General features: G+C 32.7%; 1 protein-coding gene across 1 annotated transcript; it reads right to left on the reverse strand.

The window, feature by feature from the left end:
- Positions 1–4,498: 4,498 nt before the first annotated feature.
- On the reverse strand, positions 4,499–5,307 carry LOC18105585 (zinc-finger homeodomain protein 10). Its single transcript, XM_006374166.3, has one exon. It carries the CDS (start codon positions 5,215–5,217, stop codon positions 4,645–4,647), a length of 573 nt encoding a protein of 190 aa, XP_006374228.2. The 5' UTR covers positions 5,218–5,307; the 3' UTR covers positions 4,499–4,644.
- Between the last annotated feature and the right edge of the window lie 13,261 nt (positions 5,308–18,568).

Raw genomic sequence — 18,568 nt, forward strand, 5'->3', positions numbered from 1 at the left:
CCTCGATTGAGCAGTGAAAGTGGATCATCTGTTCCTTGCTCTGCATTTCTTTCCTCGTGGGAAGAAATCTTGCGTTATAAATAGCTGTTATAACTCTAAAAGTATTCAATTATCTCTTGGAAAATGATTTCTTTTCCTTGTTTAAAATCTGCACCAAATTGTCATAGCTTGGCACGTCCAATAGGGTTCTTTCCTTGGTTTTGTTCCCATTGTTTCATGAGATCGATCCCCAACAATTGGTTTCATTAAGATAATTCGCCATGCCATTTTGTCATCTGTTGCTTTGTGTTTGCTTTGGGGCACTAGTCGTCCGTGGGCATTGATTTTCACTGGGATTTAACTGCTGAAGTTATTGCTCCTCTCCTCGCACTGGGACTCTAGATTACACTATTGGAATCCTTCCATTGGAAAACTAAAGAAAGAAGGTCCTCACCATGTTCGTTTTCGAACTTGTCAATCTGCAAAATAGCATTGCCTAGTTGTTTATTTCCTACTCAAGTAATTACCCTCGTCTTCGGTGCAAAATGTTAGCATGCATTTGAGCTGGTTAGCTTAGTTTTCAGCTTTGTTTCTCAGTGTCGTGCAGGTTCCTTAGCATTGGAGATTTGCTTTTACTGTTATCCTTAGTCGGCTCCGCCTGATTCTAGCAAGTTACCATCATCTACTCTGCCTTCGGGCTAACAACCACTAATAATAATAATAATAGCGGTTCTTAGATATATAAATGTTAATGCGAATAATAGTTGTGTTATCACAATATAAATTTTATATAAAACTAACCTTAAATTTTACATAAAATAAAGTTTAAATCATCATAACTAAAGCCTAAACAAAACCATAAATTACAAAACTTCAAATCTATAATGGAAAGTGTGATATTTTAATATCAATTTTATTTGTTAATTATAATCTCAAATTAATACGTGTTATTTTTAAATATTGTTTTTATTTATTAATTATAAAAATAATTGATAATGATAATAATAAAACATGACAATGTGTATTTTTTTAACTTGTAAATGGATGATTTGGAATTTTAAACAACTTATTCACTATGTTTACATGTTCACCTATTACTTAACAATTTTAAATTATGTTTATTTAAAATAAGTATGAAAATACATAATATATAAGACAACATTAAAATCAACATGATAATAAGCTAAAACAATATTACAAAAGTAATAATAATAAAAATAACTCTTAACTAAAAAAATAACACAACATAATAATACCTTTGAGTCTCTTTATGTCCTCTATGACAACGAGTGGATGAGTTAATTTCATCAAAAGCACGACTTCTACATGTTTGTGTGGTCTCATCCTCTGAGACAACATCATCTAAGCTTAATGTTTCTCCTAAAGATCAATTGTAGTATGACATGTCTCGAACCAAAAGATGTATAATAATGAGCAAGTCCATGTAACAACTTTCCAACCTAATATGAAGCAAATAAAAATTATTAATCCATAAATAAAATGCAACAGTTTTGTCCAAATATATAAAAAGTAACAAATACTTACAACATTTTGAATCTGACGTGCAAGTGACTCAAACTCTATCTCCTCGCATAAAGGAACCCGCATGAGGTTTGGTGTAATGATTCGGGGTGCTATACTCAAGTACCGACCCATGTATTTCTCCTTGGAAATTATAGGATGCATCTTTCTAAAAATAAAATATCTTCATGTATCTCATATTGATAAATATTAGAGATGATGGATTATTCAATTATAATCAGCGTGCCTACCCGAACGACTAATAGATTGCAATTGATCGCTTATATCTATATTAGACAGGATGTGTTGCTTAAAGCTAAATCGCCATATTACACGGTCTAAGCAATTTTGTATCACGCTGATGGTGATATTTTTTTTATGTATGTTTTGTTGGTACATGCGTGTTTTCTTTTCAACTTTACTATCTTAAAGAAATTTAATCTTTTTATGATATTCCCGTGCAAGTACCGTTGACATTCAGGTGTATGAACACATTGTGATTGAACAAATATTTGGTTTGAATGTTGAACTCAATATTCAAGTAAATGTGCAATGTGCAATGTGCCATTACTTAAAAATATTCACCAAATCATCTTATTTTTGAAAGTTTGTCCAACTATCAAATCACTACTACCAGCTGATTTTCTACTATAAAAAAACTAATAATTACAAACCACGTCATCAACTCCAATATCATGACCAAATTCTAGAACATGAGGCCTTATTATCTTACCACCACCGCCATCTGATGTTTCAACTAAACCCATGACACTCATCTTTGTTATCACTAGGTTTTGAGGAGTCATACCTATGCTAATCATAATGTGCAATTTTAATCATATTTTCATCATAAATTCCTATAATTCTATCTTTCAATGTCCTGGACATACCAGCACCAGCTAAATGTGATAATTGCTTAAATGACTGAGCAGACAGGGGTATAGATATATTAGTATCTCTATGCTCCCATTATATGAGCTACTAAATTTACGTCGACTACTTACATATAACTCCGTTATGTTCGTTTCACTTTGGATGAACAATTCCATTATATTTCTAAAATCCACATCACATATAATTGGTGTCGGAAAATATTGATGTTCCCCAACAAGACATCTTCAAGTGATATCTATTTCAACATCATTATAATCCAACACAAGTATTCCATATATAACGTTTTTTGATATCTTTAAATGACATGTCTTTAGTAGCATTCAAGAACACAACACTTCCGTCAATATAAGTGATATTATTATTCGTATCAGGAACATAGTACCACTATAATAACACAAAATAAAGAAGTTTAAATACATATTTTGTAAAATAAACATATTTCATAAAAAACAAATTATCTCACAATTCAACGCAAACCCTAATTGTTATTACTTTGACCCTAATAATATAAATGAAAACATATCTAATTGCATCAATAATAATAATAAAAAACTAAATGATCTCAATTGAACAAAGTCCCCAATTATAGTAATTTTTCTTGTAACTTTATTAATAACATCAATTGATTAAAAGTCTATATAACTATATCAATTAAAATAAAATTTATCTCAATTCAAACAATATTATTAAATATAGCAAGTTACCCAATAATCAATTTAAACCCTAATTTCTCAAATTCAAACCTAATTGATTTTATAAATAACATTAATTATATTAAAAACATGTAATTGCAACATTTAAAACCCAAAATTATCTCAACATCAACAAAATATCTAATCAACTAACACAACACAAATAGTTATAAATCAAAACTCAAAATTTATCAATTCAATAATAAAACTCATAAAATTAAAAGACAATGCAGCTATTTAACCTTTATTTTTTGATGTCTAGGTGGCGGTTCAACCAGTGGTGGTAGCGGGGAGGCTGTCAACAGAAGCTTGGATTTGCAATTTGCAACAAAAAAAATAGTAGAAAGACTCGTGGAGACATTGGGAAGATGATTATGGTGTTTTGATAGAGGATTGAAGGTTGTTTTCATGAGCGATTGGAGGTTGGTTTTGTTCTGAGGTTTTTTATTTTTAAGGTTTTCTACTCTGCAAAAGCAGTGACCATAAAAAAAAGAAAAGAGATTATATATTTATTATAATTGCTATTCAGAATCGAAGATATATTAAACTCGTGAATCTGGATCACGATTTATATTAAAAGCATGATTCCATAACAGGTCTTTTTCAAACTATGCTTTTTCCCCTAAAACTTTTTTAAACTGTATTATTCCCCTAAAACCTTTTTTTTTTGTAACTTTGTAATTTTTCAAAAAAAAAATAATTCAAAGTAAAGAAGGCATGCTATGGGAATAGTAAGTCCACACATATTGTCCAAAGCAAAATACTCCGAATCTGACAACCAATCATAACATACATTTGTCTTCCCTATAGCCGTTGGCATTAATCAAGTGTCCAATACATGGACGAAAGATCTCAAATTCTTTGAAGGGAAAAGTTGCAATTTGCAAGCCAACTATTGCACAGTATTTAAAGTAATATAAAATTATTTTTAAAATTATTTAATAGTATTCAACAATTTAAATTTTTTATATTTAGTTAACTTTTTAATATAATATCAAAATAATCACTTGAATCTCATCAGTAAATAGGGGTTTGGAGAACAAAATCAAGCTATTAAGCATAATTATCAATTTTCCCCCAAAATTCCCACGCAATTTTCTACAAGAGAGAACTACTTCAAATAATAATTAAGATCACAAATTAAATTGCCATAAATTCTAGACAATTAATTATACAAGCAATACAAGAACCATTACCTCATCTTGATTGTACCATACATCCATGCATTATTAATTAACAAAAGAATTTGTTATATTAAGAAAATAAAATTACAATTAGTTGCTTTCAAGTTCTTTTTCAAGATCCCACAATCTAATCGGTCAATATAATATAGCACTTTTTTTTTCTGAAATTGCATGAAATTTTCTCCTTTTTATCAGATAATCATGGGATTAAAATGAAACAAAAAAAAATAATAATAAAGAAAGCCTGTCATCTAAAGGAAAAGCAAGGATAAATGACAACCAAGCATGAATAAAAGATAAGAAAATAAAATAAAATAAAATTAACCAAAGATAAAGTGGAAAAAATATACATGGAAAAAAATATTCCTCTCCTCTCACCCTCCTTCTTCTTGAGTAGTAAGAGAAGATGCATTGCCAGTAGAAGCAGAAGTAGAAGAAGAAGAATTCTTATGATTATGCATCCAAACTTTAAAAACCTGTCTACTTATCCCAATTCCTCTACAGAAGCTCTCAACTTCATCTTCTTCATCTTTCCTTTGCAACTTCCACCCCAACTTCTCTGCAAATCCCAACATTTTCTCCTTCTGTTCAGGTGTAAACTTAGTCCTATACCTCTTTTTTCCACTCCTTTCACCTGACTCCACCACCATCACTGGTGGCCTGAAATCCCTCTCGTTATTCCCTTCTGCGTAGTCTATCATTTCCATCACCACTGTCTCTGATGATGGTGGGTGCATTATGTGATCCCTTCTGTTGCTGCTGTTGCTGTATGTTACTTTGCGGTGGAAGTTGCGGTGGCAACCACAGGCTGCACATTGGAGGGAGTATGGTGATGAGGTATCATCTAGGGTGAACTCACCACACCCATCTGTGGCATAGCTACCAAGACTGGCTGCATGGTTTCTTAGGCATTCTTTGTACAGATCGTTTGTGTTATCACTTTCCATTGTGCTTCTGTCTCTCTCTTTTCTTCCTTCTTTCTATGTCTCTGTTAATTTGGAGGGTGTAGATGTACTGTTTTGATGTACCACAATAGTTTGTATTTAATGGAAGATAAGAGGGTTTGAATTACTATAATGGTCCTACATTGTTATTTTATTTACATTAACGTTCCATATATATATATATATATATATATGCCCCTTCCTCCTCCTCCATCTAATTCGATGTGAAAATAATGTTTAAATAGCTTTTATAATCCTATCAAAGTTTAAATAATTTAATTTCTCAACTCTTTAATTAATTTACATATGGCACTCATTTCTCTTTTCTTTTTTTTTCTTACGTGGAAATATTTTTTAAGTTGTTGTCAAAAAAGCAACTAATAATTAATTAATTTGAAATAATATTTAGTTTGAAGGGCATGCTTCAAACTCGATTTTTGAAAAAAAGTAGTTTTGTTACATTGAGAATCATATCCCTAATTGTTAAATAAAAAACAAAACTAGCTCTATTTAACACTAAATCTTAATAAAAATATATAATATGCTTTAATTGGTTTATTAGAAACCATGGATCAAGGAAGTTGTTTAATATTGCTACAAAATATTAGGGATTTTTTTGAAGTAAATAAATTTAATTTGTTATAATTAGTTAGAAACTTCTATCATGAAAGTTTTATATCTAGATCATTCAATTATATGTGAAAAATAGTTTTAACACAATTGAAATCATATATGAATTTAATTTTTTATATAAAAACACGTGACATGATTAATAAAGTTTCTAATTTAAAAAAAATAATAATAATTACCTATTACTACGAAACTTACAATATGAAGTCTTGTCTTGTATTTAGGTCATAAGATTTTGGAATGAAATCATAGAGAAAAAATAAATAAATTCCTCGACGCACGGTTGTAAATCATTTTCCTTGTAGGTCAAAATCTTGAATGGCACGGTTGTAAATCTTGGAAAGCAAAGGGTACAAAGGGGGAGATACTTGAGATTATATATATATATATATATATATATATATATATATATATATATATATATATATATATATATATAGTGTTGGTTCATGAATGCAAGCAGAAACACTCATCAATAAGAATAAATTCAAAGGAACATCTCTCTTTCTCACTGTCTCTCTGTCCTAGTAAGATCGTTCTAGGTGAAGAATGAGTTGGAATCCGTCTCCTCCTCCTCCTCTTGTTGTAATATTCAACCAAAACGATGGGCTTCATTGTCCCAATAAAATAGAATAGAATAAAATATAATATAATATAATATAGAACAAGCTAAGGAGAAAAGGAGGCCCCGTGAATGGTATGGGCATGTCCAATAATTGACGTCGGGAATGGAGAGGCAAAAGTCGTCGGGAATTTCATATTCCATATATTTGCGTCTGCCACTTGCCAGGGCCACTCCAGCCGACGAATCCATATGCTGCCCCTCAAGTCATCAACTCCAGTAACCACGTCATCCATGCAAACACACTTGTTAATACGTAACATCATATTTATCAGACAATTAGCTTCAGTGGTAGTCTAGCCTAATTACTTGATCCAAGATACAAGATCAAACTAGTCCAAGATTTAAGTTCTCGGTTATTATAGAATGTATATATAAAAAATATTATAGGCACTACTCTAGTATTATAATCTCTTCCTTAACTATTGTATATTGCTCTACACATATAAATAGAAAAGAATTGGCTAACTAAAGATTATGCCTCTTACTTCTTCTCAACTTGGTATCAGAGCCTTCTGTCATTAGAACTCTTCTCTCCCTCTCCCAAATGGATTCTATTGCTGCTACTGCTGACTTCTCCCTCCATACTGGCATTGCAGACCAACCGGCTACAAGCTGCTGATGGTGGTGTTCTTCCACAACAACAACCTTCTTTGCTTGCAGAACACATCAATGACTCTTCTTCTCATGTTTCTGTCGCTCCTCTTAATATTATGAGAATACCAACTCCAGCTATAATAGCTTTGTCTAACACCTAACAAGTTCGTTGAAACTTGTGAATATAAATTATCTCTATTGTCGAATGCAGATGAAGCCATATCTCCTTGGTCAAGGTGTTTTTCACTTTGTTGATGGCTCAATGTCATGTCCTCCATCTCATGTTTCTGACAGTTTTGTTGGTTCCTTTTTGACAATCAACTCTTTTTTTATTCGTTGGAAGCAACAATATCAACTTATTTTGAGCGTATTACTCTCTTTTCTTTCCATGGATGTGTTGCACCTCGTGGTAGATTGTCATACCTCATATTGTGTTTGGCGCACTCTTAAAAAAGCTCTCGCATCCCCGTCTAACTCTCCCATTATACAACTTTACGGTTCCTTTCAAGATCCTTGGCAAGGTGATGCATCGGTTACTATATACATGCAGCAAGCAAAACCGTTATTTGACAAATTTGATGCTGCTGGTCGGCCTATATCTCTTGAATATTTTAATCTATATGTGTTTCATGGCCTTCGTAGTGAGTTCAAAGACTTGATAACTAGTCTTGTAACCATGACAGAACTGTTGTCATATGCCGACCTTCACAACCACCTCTTTACCCATGAATTTCTGCACAAGAACTCCCTTAATTTCATGGATGTAAACTCATCTTTGTTGTCATCACCTCTGTCGTCGCAGCCACAACTGCTACCAACACCCTCTACTTATCTTGCTACATTTTATCACAATCCTAATTTCAGCCGTAACAGGGTTCGTTCTCGTGCAACTAGCATCCCAACAATAACCGTTACAATTATTAGAACAGGTCCTTAGCTGTTGTAGACTAGAGGCAGAACAACTGGCAGCAAAACAAATGCAATACAGGGTTTGGATAATAGAATGTCAAGTGTCGATTATGCTCAACCTTCAGCCACACAGGTCCACATTGTGTCTAGTTTCATGACAGTACTCAATAACCCTCTCCTCATCTTGCTGTTGGGAACGTTTCTGTCACTACTTGGTTCCCGAGCACCGGTACAAACCAACACATTACACCTGACCTTGCAACTTTGACCAATTCTGCATCCTATCTTAGTAAGGATCATTTGCATGTTGGTGATGGTAAGAGCCTTGCTATATCACATATTAGACATACCATGTTACATTCCTCAAAATGTATTTTTAAATTATCTAATGTTTTTCATGTGCCTCGTAATACCAAACCGCTGCTTTCTGTTCAAAACTTTTATCGTGATAATCATGTTTATTTTGAGTTTCACGCTTCTGTGTTTTATGTCAAGGATCTCATCACCAAAAAAGTGCTCATTTCTGGTCAGAGTAATGATGGTCTCTATGTCCTATATAAGTCTTCTGCCACATCAATCCCTCAAGTGTATTGGTCTCCTTGCATCTCCGCGATTGTTGATCTGTGACATCGTCGTTTGAGTCATCCAACTTCCCACATTTTAAATTTGTTAGTTTCCAAAAATAAAATAGTTTGTACGTTTAGACGCTCTCTTACTCAATGTCAAACTTGTTCATTAGGTAAGTCGTCGCGTTTGTCATTGCGACCTACAGGTCACAATACTACTGCCCACTTGATTTAATATTTAGTGTTGTTTGGGGCCTTGCTCTTATGTTTTTTCTAATGGTTTTTGTTACTTTGTTATCTTTATTGATGCGCATACCAAACATATATGGTATTACTCTCTTGTTGCAAAATCTGATGTGTTTTCTATTTTTCATCGTTTTCAAACACTTGTTGAGCATCAATTTTCATGTAAAATTAAATCTATTTAAATTGATTGGGGTGGTGAATATCATAATTTACATCAGTTCTTTCAGATTATTGGAATTCATCACAGGCTAATCTGTCCTCATACTCATGAACAAAATGACACCTTTGAACGTCGTCATTAACACATTATCGAAATTGGCCTTACCTTTCTAGGACAATGTAGTGCTCTGTTATGATTTTGAAACTATGCTTTTGAATCATTAGTATATCTTATTAATCGCATGCTTACTCTTGTTCTCGAAAATAAATTTTTGTTTTAGTGTCTGTTTCATCGTACTTATAATTATAACTTCTTGCATACCTTTGGGTGTCTTTGTTTTCCATTTTTACATCCATATCATGCTCATAAGTTGGATTTTCATTCCTCTCCACATGTGTTCTTAGGATATAATTCTTCTCATCTTGGTTATTGTTGTCTTGACTTAATATCAAACTTATTTATGTCTCCTATCATGTTTATTTTCATGAAGATGTGTTTCCTTTTATGAATTCTGAATAGATAGCACAATAATTGGTTACCTATACATATCCTACATACCTCCTAACCTTGAATCCTCCACAAAAATTCCAACCTAATACCTTAAAAACTCATCAAACCAGCACTCTGACTTGTCATCTGTCGCACCCCTTTAAACCCACCACTTGCCCACCAGGTTTGCAACCATTTCATCGCCACCCAGCCCTGCCATACTATCACCATTTGCTTATTTTTCTAATGATCATTATGTAGGAATAAGATCTCCCTCTACAGAAGTTCATACTTCCAAGTCTACTACTGTAGAACAGACCAGTTTTGCAACAGGTTCTCTATTGTCTGCTGTGTAATCTGGCCCCTCGATAAGTTCACTAGTTAATCTACAACTTTATGTTGATCTTTATTCGTATCCTCTCCAACAACTTATAGGTACAAGCTAGTTATTCTCTCTCTCGACCTGCTGCTTGTCAGCATCACAAGGTCCTCCGTCCTCGACAACTGAAAATAACACTGTTAACAATGCATGCCACTGTCACTGCTGCTTCAATATGTCGGGTAGCGTCTCCTCCTACCTATGAACTCATTGCTTTTACTGATGCTAACAGGTATGAGGTTTGGCATAGTACTATGCGCGAGGAAATTCAGACCTTGCGTGCTAACAAAACTGGAACCTTGGTTCCCTTTCATCCTTTGATGAATGTTGTTGGTAGTCTATTGGTGTACAAGATAAAATTCCAGGTTGATGGCATTATTGAGAGGTATAAAACGCACCTAGTTACTAGAGGTTTTACTCAGCAAGAAGGTATTGATTACTCTGAAACTTTCAGTCCTCTTATCAAGTAAGCAACCGTCAGACTAATCTTCTCCATTGCGGTTTCGCATGATTGAAAGATTCATCAGTTTGATATCCACAATAATGCCTTTCTCAATGGAGTTCTTGACGAAGAGGCTATATGAAACAACCTCCAGATTTTGTTAACTCTGCCCTTCCCTTTCATGTGTAGATTGAATAAATCTATATATGGTTTAAAATAGGCTTCGCAGGCATGGTACACTCTTCCGAATGATTTTTTGCATTCTATTGGTTTTTGCGCTTCTAAGGTTGGCACCTCCTTATTTATCTTCTATGTTGGTACTGATATATGTTATCTCTTGATTTATATTGATGATATTCTGCTTACAGGTAGCAACTTTACTATGCTTAAACGCTTAATATAGTTGTTGAGCTCAGAGTTTAAGCTTCACGACTTAGGTACTATTCATTATTTTTTGGGCATTGATGTTCAATCCACCGGTATGGGTCTGATGCTATGACATCATAAATATACATCTGACATCCTCACTCGGGCTGGTATGATATCTTGCAAACCTGTTGATACTCCTATCTCTACTTCCAAAGTTATCATACTGCCAAATACTTTGTTTTCTGATCCTACATGTTTTTGTCAAATTATGGGTGCTCTTCAATAACTCACCTTTACGAGACCAGACATTTGCTTTGTTATTAACATAGTCTGTTAATTTATGTATGCTCCTACAGATTCTCATTGAGCTGCCGTTAAATGCATTTTGTGTTACCTTCAGGGTACAATAATATATGACCTACATATTACTCGTAGTTTTTCTTTTGTGTTACATGGTTTTACGGATGCAGATTGAACAGGTAATATTGATGATCGAAAATCTACAGGTGGTTATCTTGTTTTTTTTGTCAGAAACTGATTGCGAGGAAATCAGGTAAGCAATATACAATTGCTCGCTCCTCTTCTGAAGCTGAGTATAAAGCCTTAACAGATGGCACTGCTGAGGTTATTTGGCTTCAGTATTTATTGTCAAATCTCCAGATTCCTTTTGTTTATGCTCCTACCATTTGGTGTGATAATCTTGGGGCCACTTACTTATCTGTAAATTCTGTTTTTCATGCTCGCACAAAACATGTTGAGCTTGATTATCATTTTGTACGAGATAGGGTTGTGAAGAAGGAGATTCAGATTCATTTTATTTCCTCCCAAGATCAACTTGCAGATGTCTTCACTAAACCACTTCCTACTGCTTCTTTTACTGCTTTTCTTTTCAAATTTTGAATCGATCCTCCATCCTCGGCTTGAGGGGGCATATTATAGAATGTCTATATAGAAAATATTATAAGCATTACTCTAGTATTATAATCTCTACCTTAACTATTGTATATTGCCCTACATATATAAATAGATAAGGATTGACTAACTAAAGGTTATGCCTCCTAAGATTGGCTTGCAAGTTAGCGAATTAACTAAGATTATGATTTAAAAATAACTATGTTTTAAGAAATCTAAAATAACCTTGTTTTGATGAAAAAAGATTGATTAAGAATAAAACCCAACCGGAATTGGATTTGAGTTAGCCGGTCCCATGTTCTTTTAAGTATGCTACTTGCTAAGACAATGTTTTATAAGGTCTTTTTATTAAAAAATAAAAAAGTTGAATTTCAAGGTTTTTTAAGGAGAAAAGAAAGATAATAATACTAGTTGAGTTACTGTTCATTCATCACGAAGTATTATCCTGATAAGCTTGGAGTTTTAATGAAAATTACAACTTAGGGCAATATTCACTTTGTATAGCAAAGGTCGAAGCTCATGAAAAGAAGAGACAGAGAGACAGAGAGAGGATAAGAGGACAAGTTCACTTGATGAAAAGGAAGGACAGTGAAGCGAGTCCTACTTAAGATCAAATATATATTGACCTTACAACCATTGCTCAAACACATGAAAGCAAACTGCTGTACTGGTGAGTTGTTTTCATTTCTTTTATGGTGCATGATAGCAGATGGGCTAAACTTTGAAGGTCTAGACAGACTGTGATAGAGGAGGGTGAAGGGTGGAAAGAATGGTGTGGTGAGCATGACTATGGTGTGATGTTAGCACGATAGAGAAGCTGGTGAGGGCCAAAACTCATAGGAATTGGTTTCTGCTGCTGCTGCTTCTGTGGTTCACTCGACGTGTCGGAATCTTGTCCTTTAGGCTTATAGTGCTGCTTTGTTTCCATTTCTGCACCCAGTGTCCTGTCATTGTTGAAGGGCTCACATGTACAGTGCAACCCTACAGGCTGTAGCAGTACATTTATCGGGCCCCGAGACAAGAAGAGATAATAAAGGGACATGAAAGTGAGAGAAAGAGAAGGGGGCCATCTCCTCTTAATAAATAACTTTTAATAAGACGCACGAGAATCATAAAAAAAAATTAAACAAATTGGAAAAATGTAAAAAAAAAAATAAAAAAAAAGGTTAGCTGGGTTGGCTTTCAATCTTATTCGTTATTTTTATTTCCATTTTTCACCAAAGTAAACAAATTGAATGATAATTCTTGTGATTTTATTACCCATCAGCTTCATTATTTTATATTTTTTAAAAAAACTAATATATTCTCGGATCGGTTTCCATATATTAAGATTAAATCTCTCACTATTAATAGATAATTTTGATGAGTTGAGCTTACATAATCCCTGTTTAATCAATAGAGAGGTAATGCATAAACATCACAAGGTTTAGCTTTACTGCTCCCTCCCCAATAATTTGTAGTGCTGCCTTGTGAAAGAAAAAGAAAAAGAAACCCATCTTCTTAGCTCAAAACGGGTCCTGCCAGTGAGTGATGATGATGTGCATAATGTACTTATGTGTTGATGGCCTTGATTGCTGCTAACAAGCAGAAGAGACAATACAGAGCAAGAAAAAGATTAAACAAAAGGTGAGGTAAAGATGAAAAACAAAAAAGATGGCTTCGTGTGCGCATGATTTGTGGTTTAAATCTGTCAATTTACTGTGTATGTGTATGGACCACTCTGAGAAAAGTTGAAAAAACCTTATATCACAAGTGTTAAATCACTGTCACAATCTTGTTACCGCATATTGATTCTGTTGCTACCTGTGCTCGAGGCCAAGTCAGTCGGCAAACATTTTTTTTTTCCCTTCAATTTTTTTAGGTTTCAACAAAACACTGCCAAGGATTTATTACTTTGTTGACTTCTGTTTTCCTTTAATAAAAAAAACTCCTGTCTTGATTTAGGAGATCTTATTGTTTCCGCGTTGTTTTTTAAAAATATTTGTTTATATAAATATATTAAATTTTTATTTTTATTTTTTTAAATTTATTTTTGATATTAACGTATAAAAATAATAAAATATAATTTTAAACAAAATCAATTTTCAAAATAGAAAAAGAAGAAGAAGAAGTGAATATAGACATCTTGGTAGCTTGTTGCCATGTTAGGGCTTCAAGGTTTGGAGGGAAAGCTAGTTTTTTTTTTTTTTTTTTTTAAATTTCTTTTATACTTATTCCCGATCGACTACATCATATATAATATTGAGCTGCTGTGAGAAGAAGTGATGAGAATAGCTATTCCAAATCATATCAATAACGACATTGATGTTCTATCTAAAATTATCAGTGGTAGGAACATTTGAACGTCATGAATATAGTTTTTTGTTCCATTGATGGCGATTTAAGGGCATATAAGCTGCTCGAAGCTCGTTGAATCTTTTGGTTGATAGAAAAATATATAGTGATATCACCTGCTGGCCATGATACAAAATCTAGGGCAACAAAATGAGAATTTTTAATTTAATTAGTCCCTAAACCCATCCCTTAATTTCTAAATACACCATTGAACAAGTATATCATGTGAGAAATGTGTTATATAGACTACAAAATCATTATGAATTTGGAATCAAAATTTGTAGGGATTAATCACAGTATGACAGCGATGAAAACTCGTGAGGTGAGGCCACAATTTGCAATACTGGGGGTGTTAGAATTAGAATTAGAACAAGAGAAAATGGTGTTAATTAAAAAATAATTGTCAACATGAACTCACACATTTCTGTCTGTTAAGGGAAGCTTGGATTGTAAGTTCCATGGAAGACAGAATTAGGTCTAAAACATTAGTTTATGTATCCCTTTTAACAATTTCATGGGTCCCCACTCATTCATAATATTGTGGTCAACTAGAATTTCCCAACTTTCAGTTCATGAACCTATCCATCTCCAACCTTAATAATGTTTTTTATTTATGATTTTATAGTGAAGTATGACATTTTTGCTAAAACATGTGACAATGTTGGTATTATATATTATATATTTGTGGTTTCAAGTTAATTAAGCAATTTTTTTTGTGTGTGTGTGTGTGGAACAATCAAGACGTGCCATTTTCAATGCATATATAATTGTGTGAACCATGAGTAGTCTAGCTAGCAATTGCAAGGATTTCCTTTTCTAGCCAAAAATTGTTGAGAAAATAGAAACCAAACACCCACCATTTCTCTCAATATTCTTTTTGTTTTCTCTCTTCAAGTTAATTAGGTTTGGATTAAGTATTGCTAAGTATTCTTAAAGTATCTTAAAAACAATCTAAACAACAGTAATTTGTTTTTTTTTTAATTATTTTATTTGTGATATTTAAAATGCTGGCAAGTCTAGAAATAACAATAAATGAAAATTCTATCATCATTGTTATTATTATTATTATTATTATCATTTTTATTATTATTATGAGCTGGATTTGATATCAAAATGCTTAGAATACAAACAAGCACTCAAGCTAATAGGAGTATATTGCATGTGCACATGTTCCTCAAGTACAGAACTCCTTTCATGCATCTTAGACCAAAATGGATGATTTGGAGATGAAACCTCACGGATCACTTAATAGTTTAGTTGCAGTACTCTTAGCATGATGAATCTTGACAATGGTGAGCATCATCCTTTAAAATATGGGTGAGGACATATACGCTGTTCTTCGCCAGGAAACCATGAGACAGCTTGGATTTTTATCTAATGTTCCCATAAATGACTTGGTTACATGTCCAGACATAGATTGGCTGGAAATTCCATTGCAGTCAATGAACCTGGTTACAGAATCAGACACCATGCTGGCACCACTTAAGAGAACTTTAGTCTTGGAATGGAGATTAGTTGAAGGCAAAGGAAAGATTCTGAGTTTGAGATCAGTAGCTACAACCTAGCTAGACGATGAAAGAGGCTTTTGATTTTGCCTAACTAGGCTCTCCCAAGATGAGATTTGGGGAGAACAATTGGCTCTTCAATCTCGAGACATGGATCCAGATTGCAGAAGACCAACTCTCCTTCGACTCTCATTTAGATCCTGAACATTTGTTAGTAAAATATTTATATCTGATCATGTGCACATACGCATCAAGTACAGAATTTGAACATGTATCTAACCTTAACCAAAATAATTTGGAACTTTAAGATTTGCTTCTCTGCCTTGTAAGATTTTTTGTCAAGGAAAAGATTACTTGGAGATTAAATTCAAAACCCACTTGAGAGTTAATTAAATAGGACAATAACTGATTGCTAAATTATGAAAAATGCTGCTGTTGACTAGGGAACCATGAGGCGAGCTTTGATTTTGGCATATTGATGACTTGGCTGGACAATGTTGATCTCCTACTATCTGGCAGGCAGAGCTTGGATGGAAAATTCATTTGATCTGTCTGAGTGCCTCTATCAGTCTAGTTTAGACTTCAGAATTTGCAAAGGACATGTATCGGAGAAAGGTCGGAGAAAACTATCTTATGAAAGAGGAGCTGCAGTGAAAAGATGACTGAACTCGGATACTCAGCTCAAAATCAATTGGGTTTTGGGACTTCTGGCTTTTTGTGCCATTCTTCTGTTTTGGATTATTATTTTTTTACGAGGACGGTCAGGAAATGAGCTTTACAATAACGAATGACACAAAAATTGCTTTACCACCTAAACAAGCAAGCAAAAGCAAACACTTGCATTTATAACAGGCTATTGCTTCACCTCTTACAATCAATAAAAATAATAAATTTAATTTGTTTTTAAGATTTTCAAGAATTTAGCTAGACAAATCTACACTTTTTTAGGTTTTATACGAAGATTATCTGATAATCAAATGTTTTTTTCGACTTTACTTCAAGATTGTATTATTACATACTACAAGTCGTTCAAGTATTCGGCCTCTAACAATAATCCACACAAACCACTAGTGAAAAATCTTCTAAACCCTTTTAGGAGAGAGGGATTGCTATATTTTAGAGTGCTAACTCTTTTCTTTTTGTAATTTAGGTGTTTCTGTACTCTATTCTACTCACCTTCTCTTAGTAAATAAAAGACATAACATTCTATTTATAGAAAACTCTAAAAACCCTATAAATGATAAAATATAATTTTGCCCCTTAAATAGTATCACATATATTATTTTAGGCTAATTTTAGAAATTTATTCAATTCGAGTCTTTACTTGATTGTTTCTAGGTCTAAAATTATAATCCCCTGTATTAATACCATTTTAGTTCTCAATTTCTAAAATTTATTTACAATCAAGTCACACTTGATTAATCATTCCATTTTAATTTATAATCAATGGTTTTTATGTGTGTGGCCTATTATGTTCCCTAATAAGTTGGCCCAAATATATATTATAATCTTAAATAAAATAAGATTAAATAAATTAAACAGTTTAATTTATTATCAATTCAACAATTGATTGACATATATTTGAAGATCAAATACAATGTCTAACAACCTGTCATAATCTCCCAAATATTAGGAAAATCATAAATGATTTGAGTTAACCTTTCAGTGACTATTTTTTCAGTGTAATTATTATCTCTTCATCAAGAATATTCTGATTTAGACATTATAGTATGAAATATATCTACTTTGTCAAATTATATTATTTCTCAACATTATAGTCATTGATTTTTTTAATAAGATTTTGAAACTCTTTTCAAAACTCATTTTACCTTGACCAAGGATTTCACAATCAAATACTATTTGAGAATAGATTAAATATTTTTTTTTATTCACATAGGATGATAAATACTCTTTTGTACTTAAATATCTTCATATAGTTTATTTTATATCAATATTTGTTCGTTTGTTACCCTTGATTAAAACATGTGGTAAGAATCAAAGCATAACACTCCCTATATAAGATAACATAGTAATCTCAAGTCTAAGAATAATTTAAACAACTATCATAGGAGTCTTTCCATAGACATAAATGATCTCTCCATATAAAATTCTCTTACATGTCAATTTAGTGTATATGTCATCTAACAAGCACCTATATATTAGTTTTAAGTATCTGTTATACCTCATTTTATAAGAACAATTGCTTATTTTTATAAAAAAATATAAACATAACATGTATCGATCTCAACAACTTTAATTAATATTCATTTTTAATATAACATTAACTAGAAATATTTATGAATAATATTTTTATATAACAAGAATCTTATAACTATAACTTTATAATTTTTATTTTTTTTGCAAAGCATTTATTTTATAAATTTTATCTTTACTGTAAATTTATTAAATTTTTATTAATAATAAATATATTTTATATGACGAATTGATTACATTACACATTCATTACCATCACCAGCATTTGTACCTGCTGCCTAGAAATTCAAAATTCGTAGGGCAACACATGAAAGTTGAGTTTGAAATTTTTAATGCATATCACGCAGAAGTATTTCAAGTTCAATTATGGCTAAACCAATCCAACAAGAGGCCCCCGGCACACCACTAATTCAAGCTGTACTCCAACAACTCCATGGGCAGCAGAATTGCCGCCGACTACGAGCTTTTTTAGTTGTTTTAAAATGTAGTAAAAATTAATTTTTAAAGTATTTTTTATAAAAATATATTAAAATAATTTTTTTATTTTTTAAAATTTATTTTTGATATCATAAAATCAAAACAATCTAAAAAAATTTAAAAATAATAATTTAAAATTTAAAAAAAATTAATTTTTTTTTAAATACATTTAGACCACAATCCTAAAAATAACAAATCAGTGCTAGAATTTTAGACTCCTCTGCTTGGAAATAGAGAGACCTGTGCCTCAAAATCGTTGGGACTGCAACTTAAGCTTTGAAAATTTGATTTTCAGTTTCGCTCGGGTAGTCTGATACAACTGAGATTCCAACCTCCACTGCAACCTCATAAGTACTATACTACTGCCATCTCCATTCATCAAGCAGAATTTGCTTGTACTGATGCAAACACATCGCCCCTGCATGCTGGCAGCATAAGGGCTGCCACCAAACTACTAGCACTGCTGCTGCTTTCACCATCCCATCACAACCATCAGCAACTTT

The sequence above is a fragment of the Populus trichocarpa genome, chromosome 15 (assembly GCF_000002775.5).
Source record: "Populus trichocarpa isolate Nisqually-1 chromosome 15, P.trichocarpa_v4.1, whole genome shotgun sequence".
In the NCBI taxonomy this organism is placed as follows: Eukaryota; Viridiplantae; Streptophyta; class Magnoliopsida; order Malpighiales; family Salicaceae; genus Populus; species Populus trichocarpa.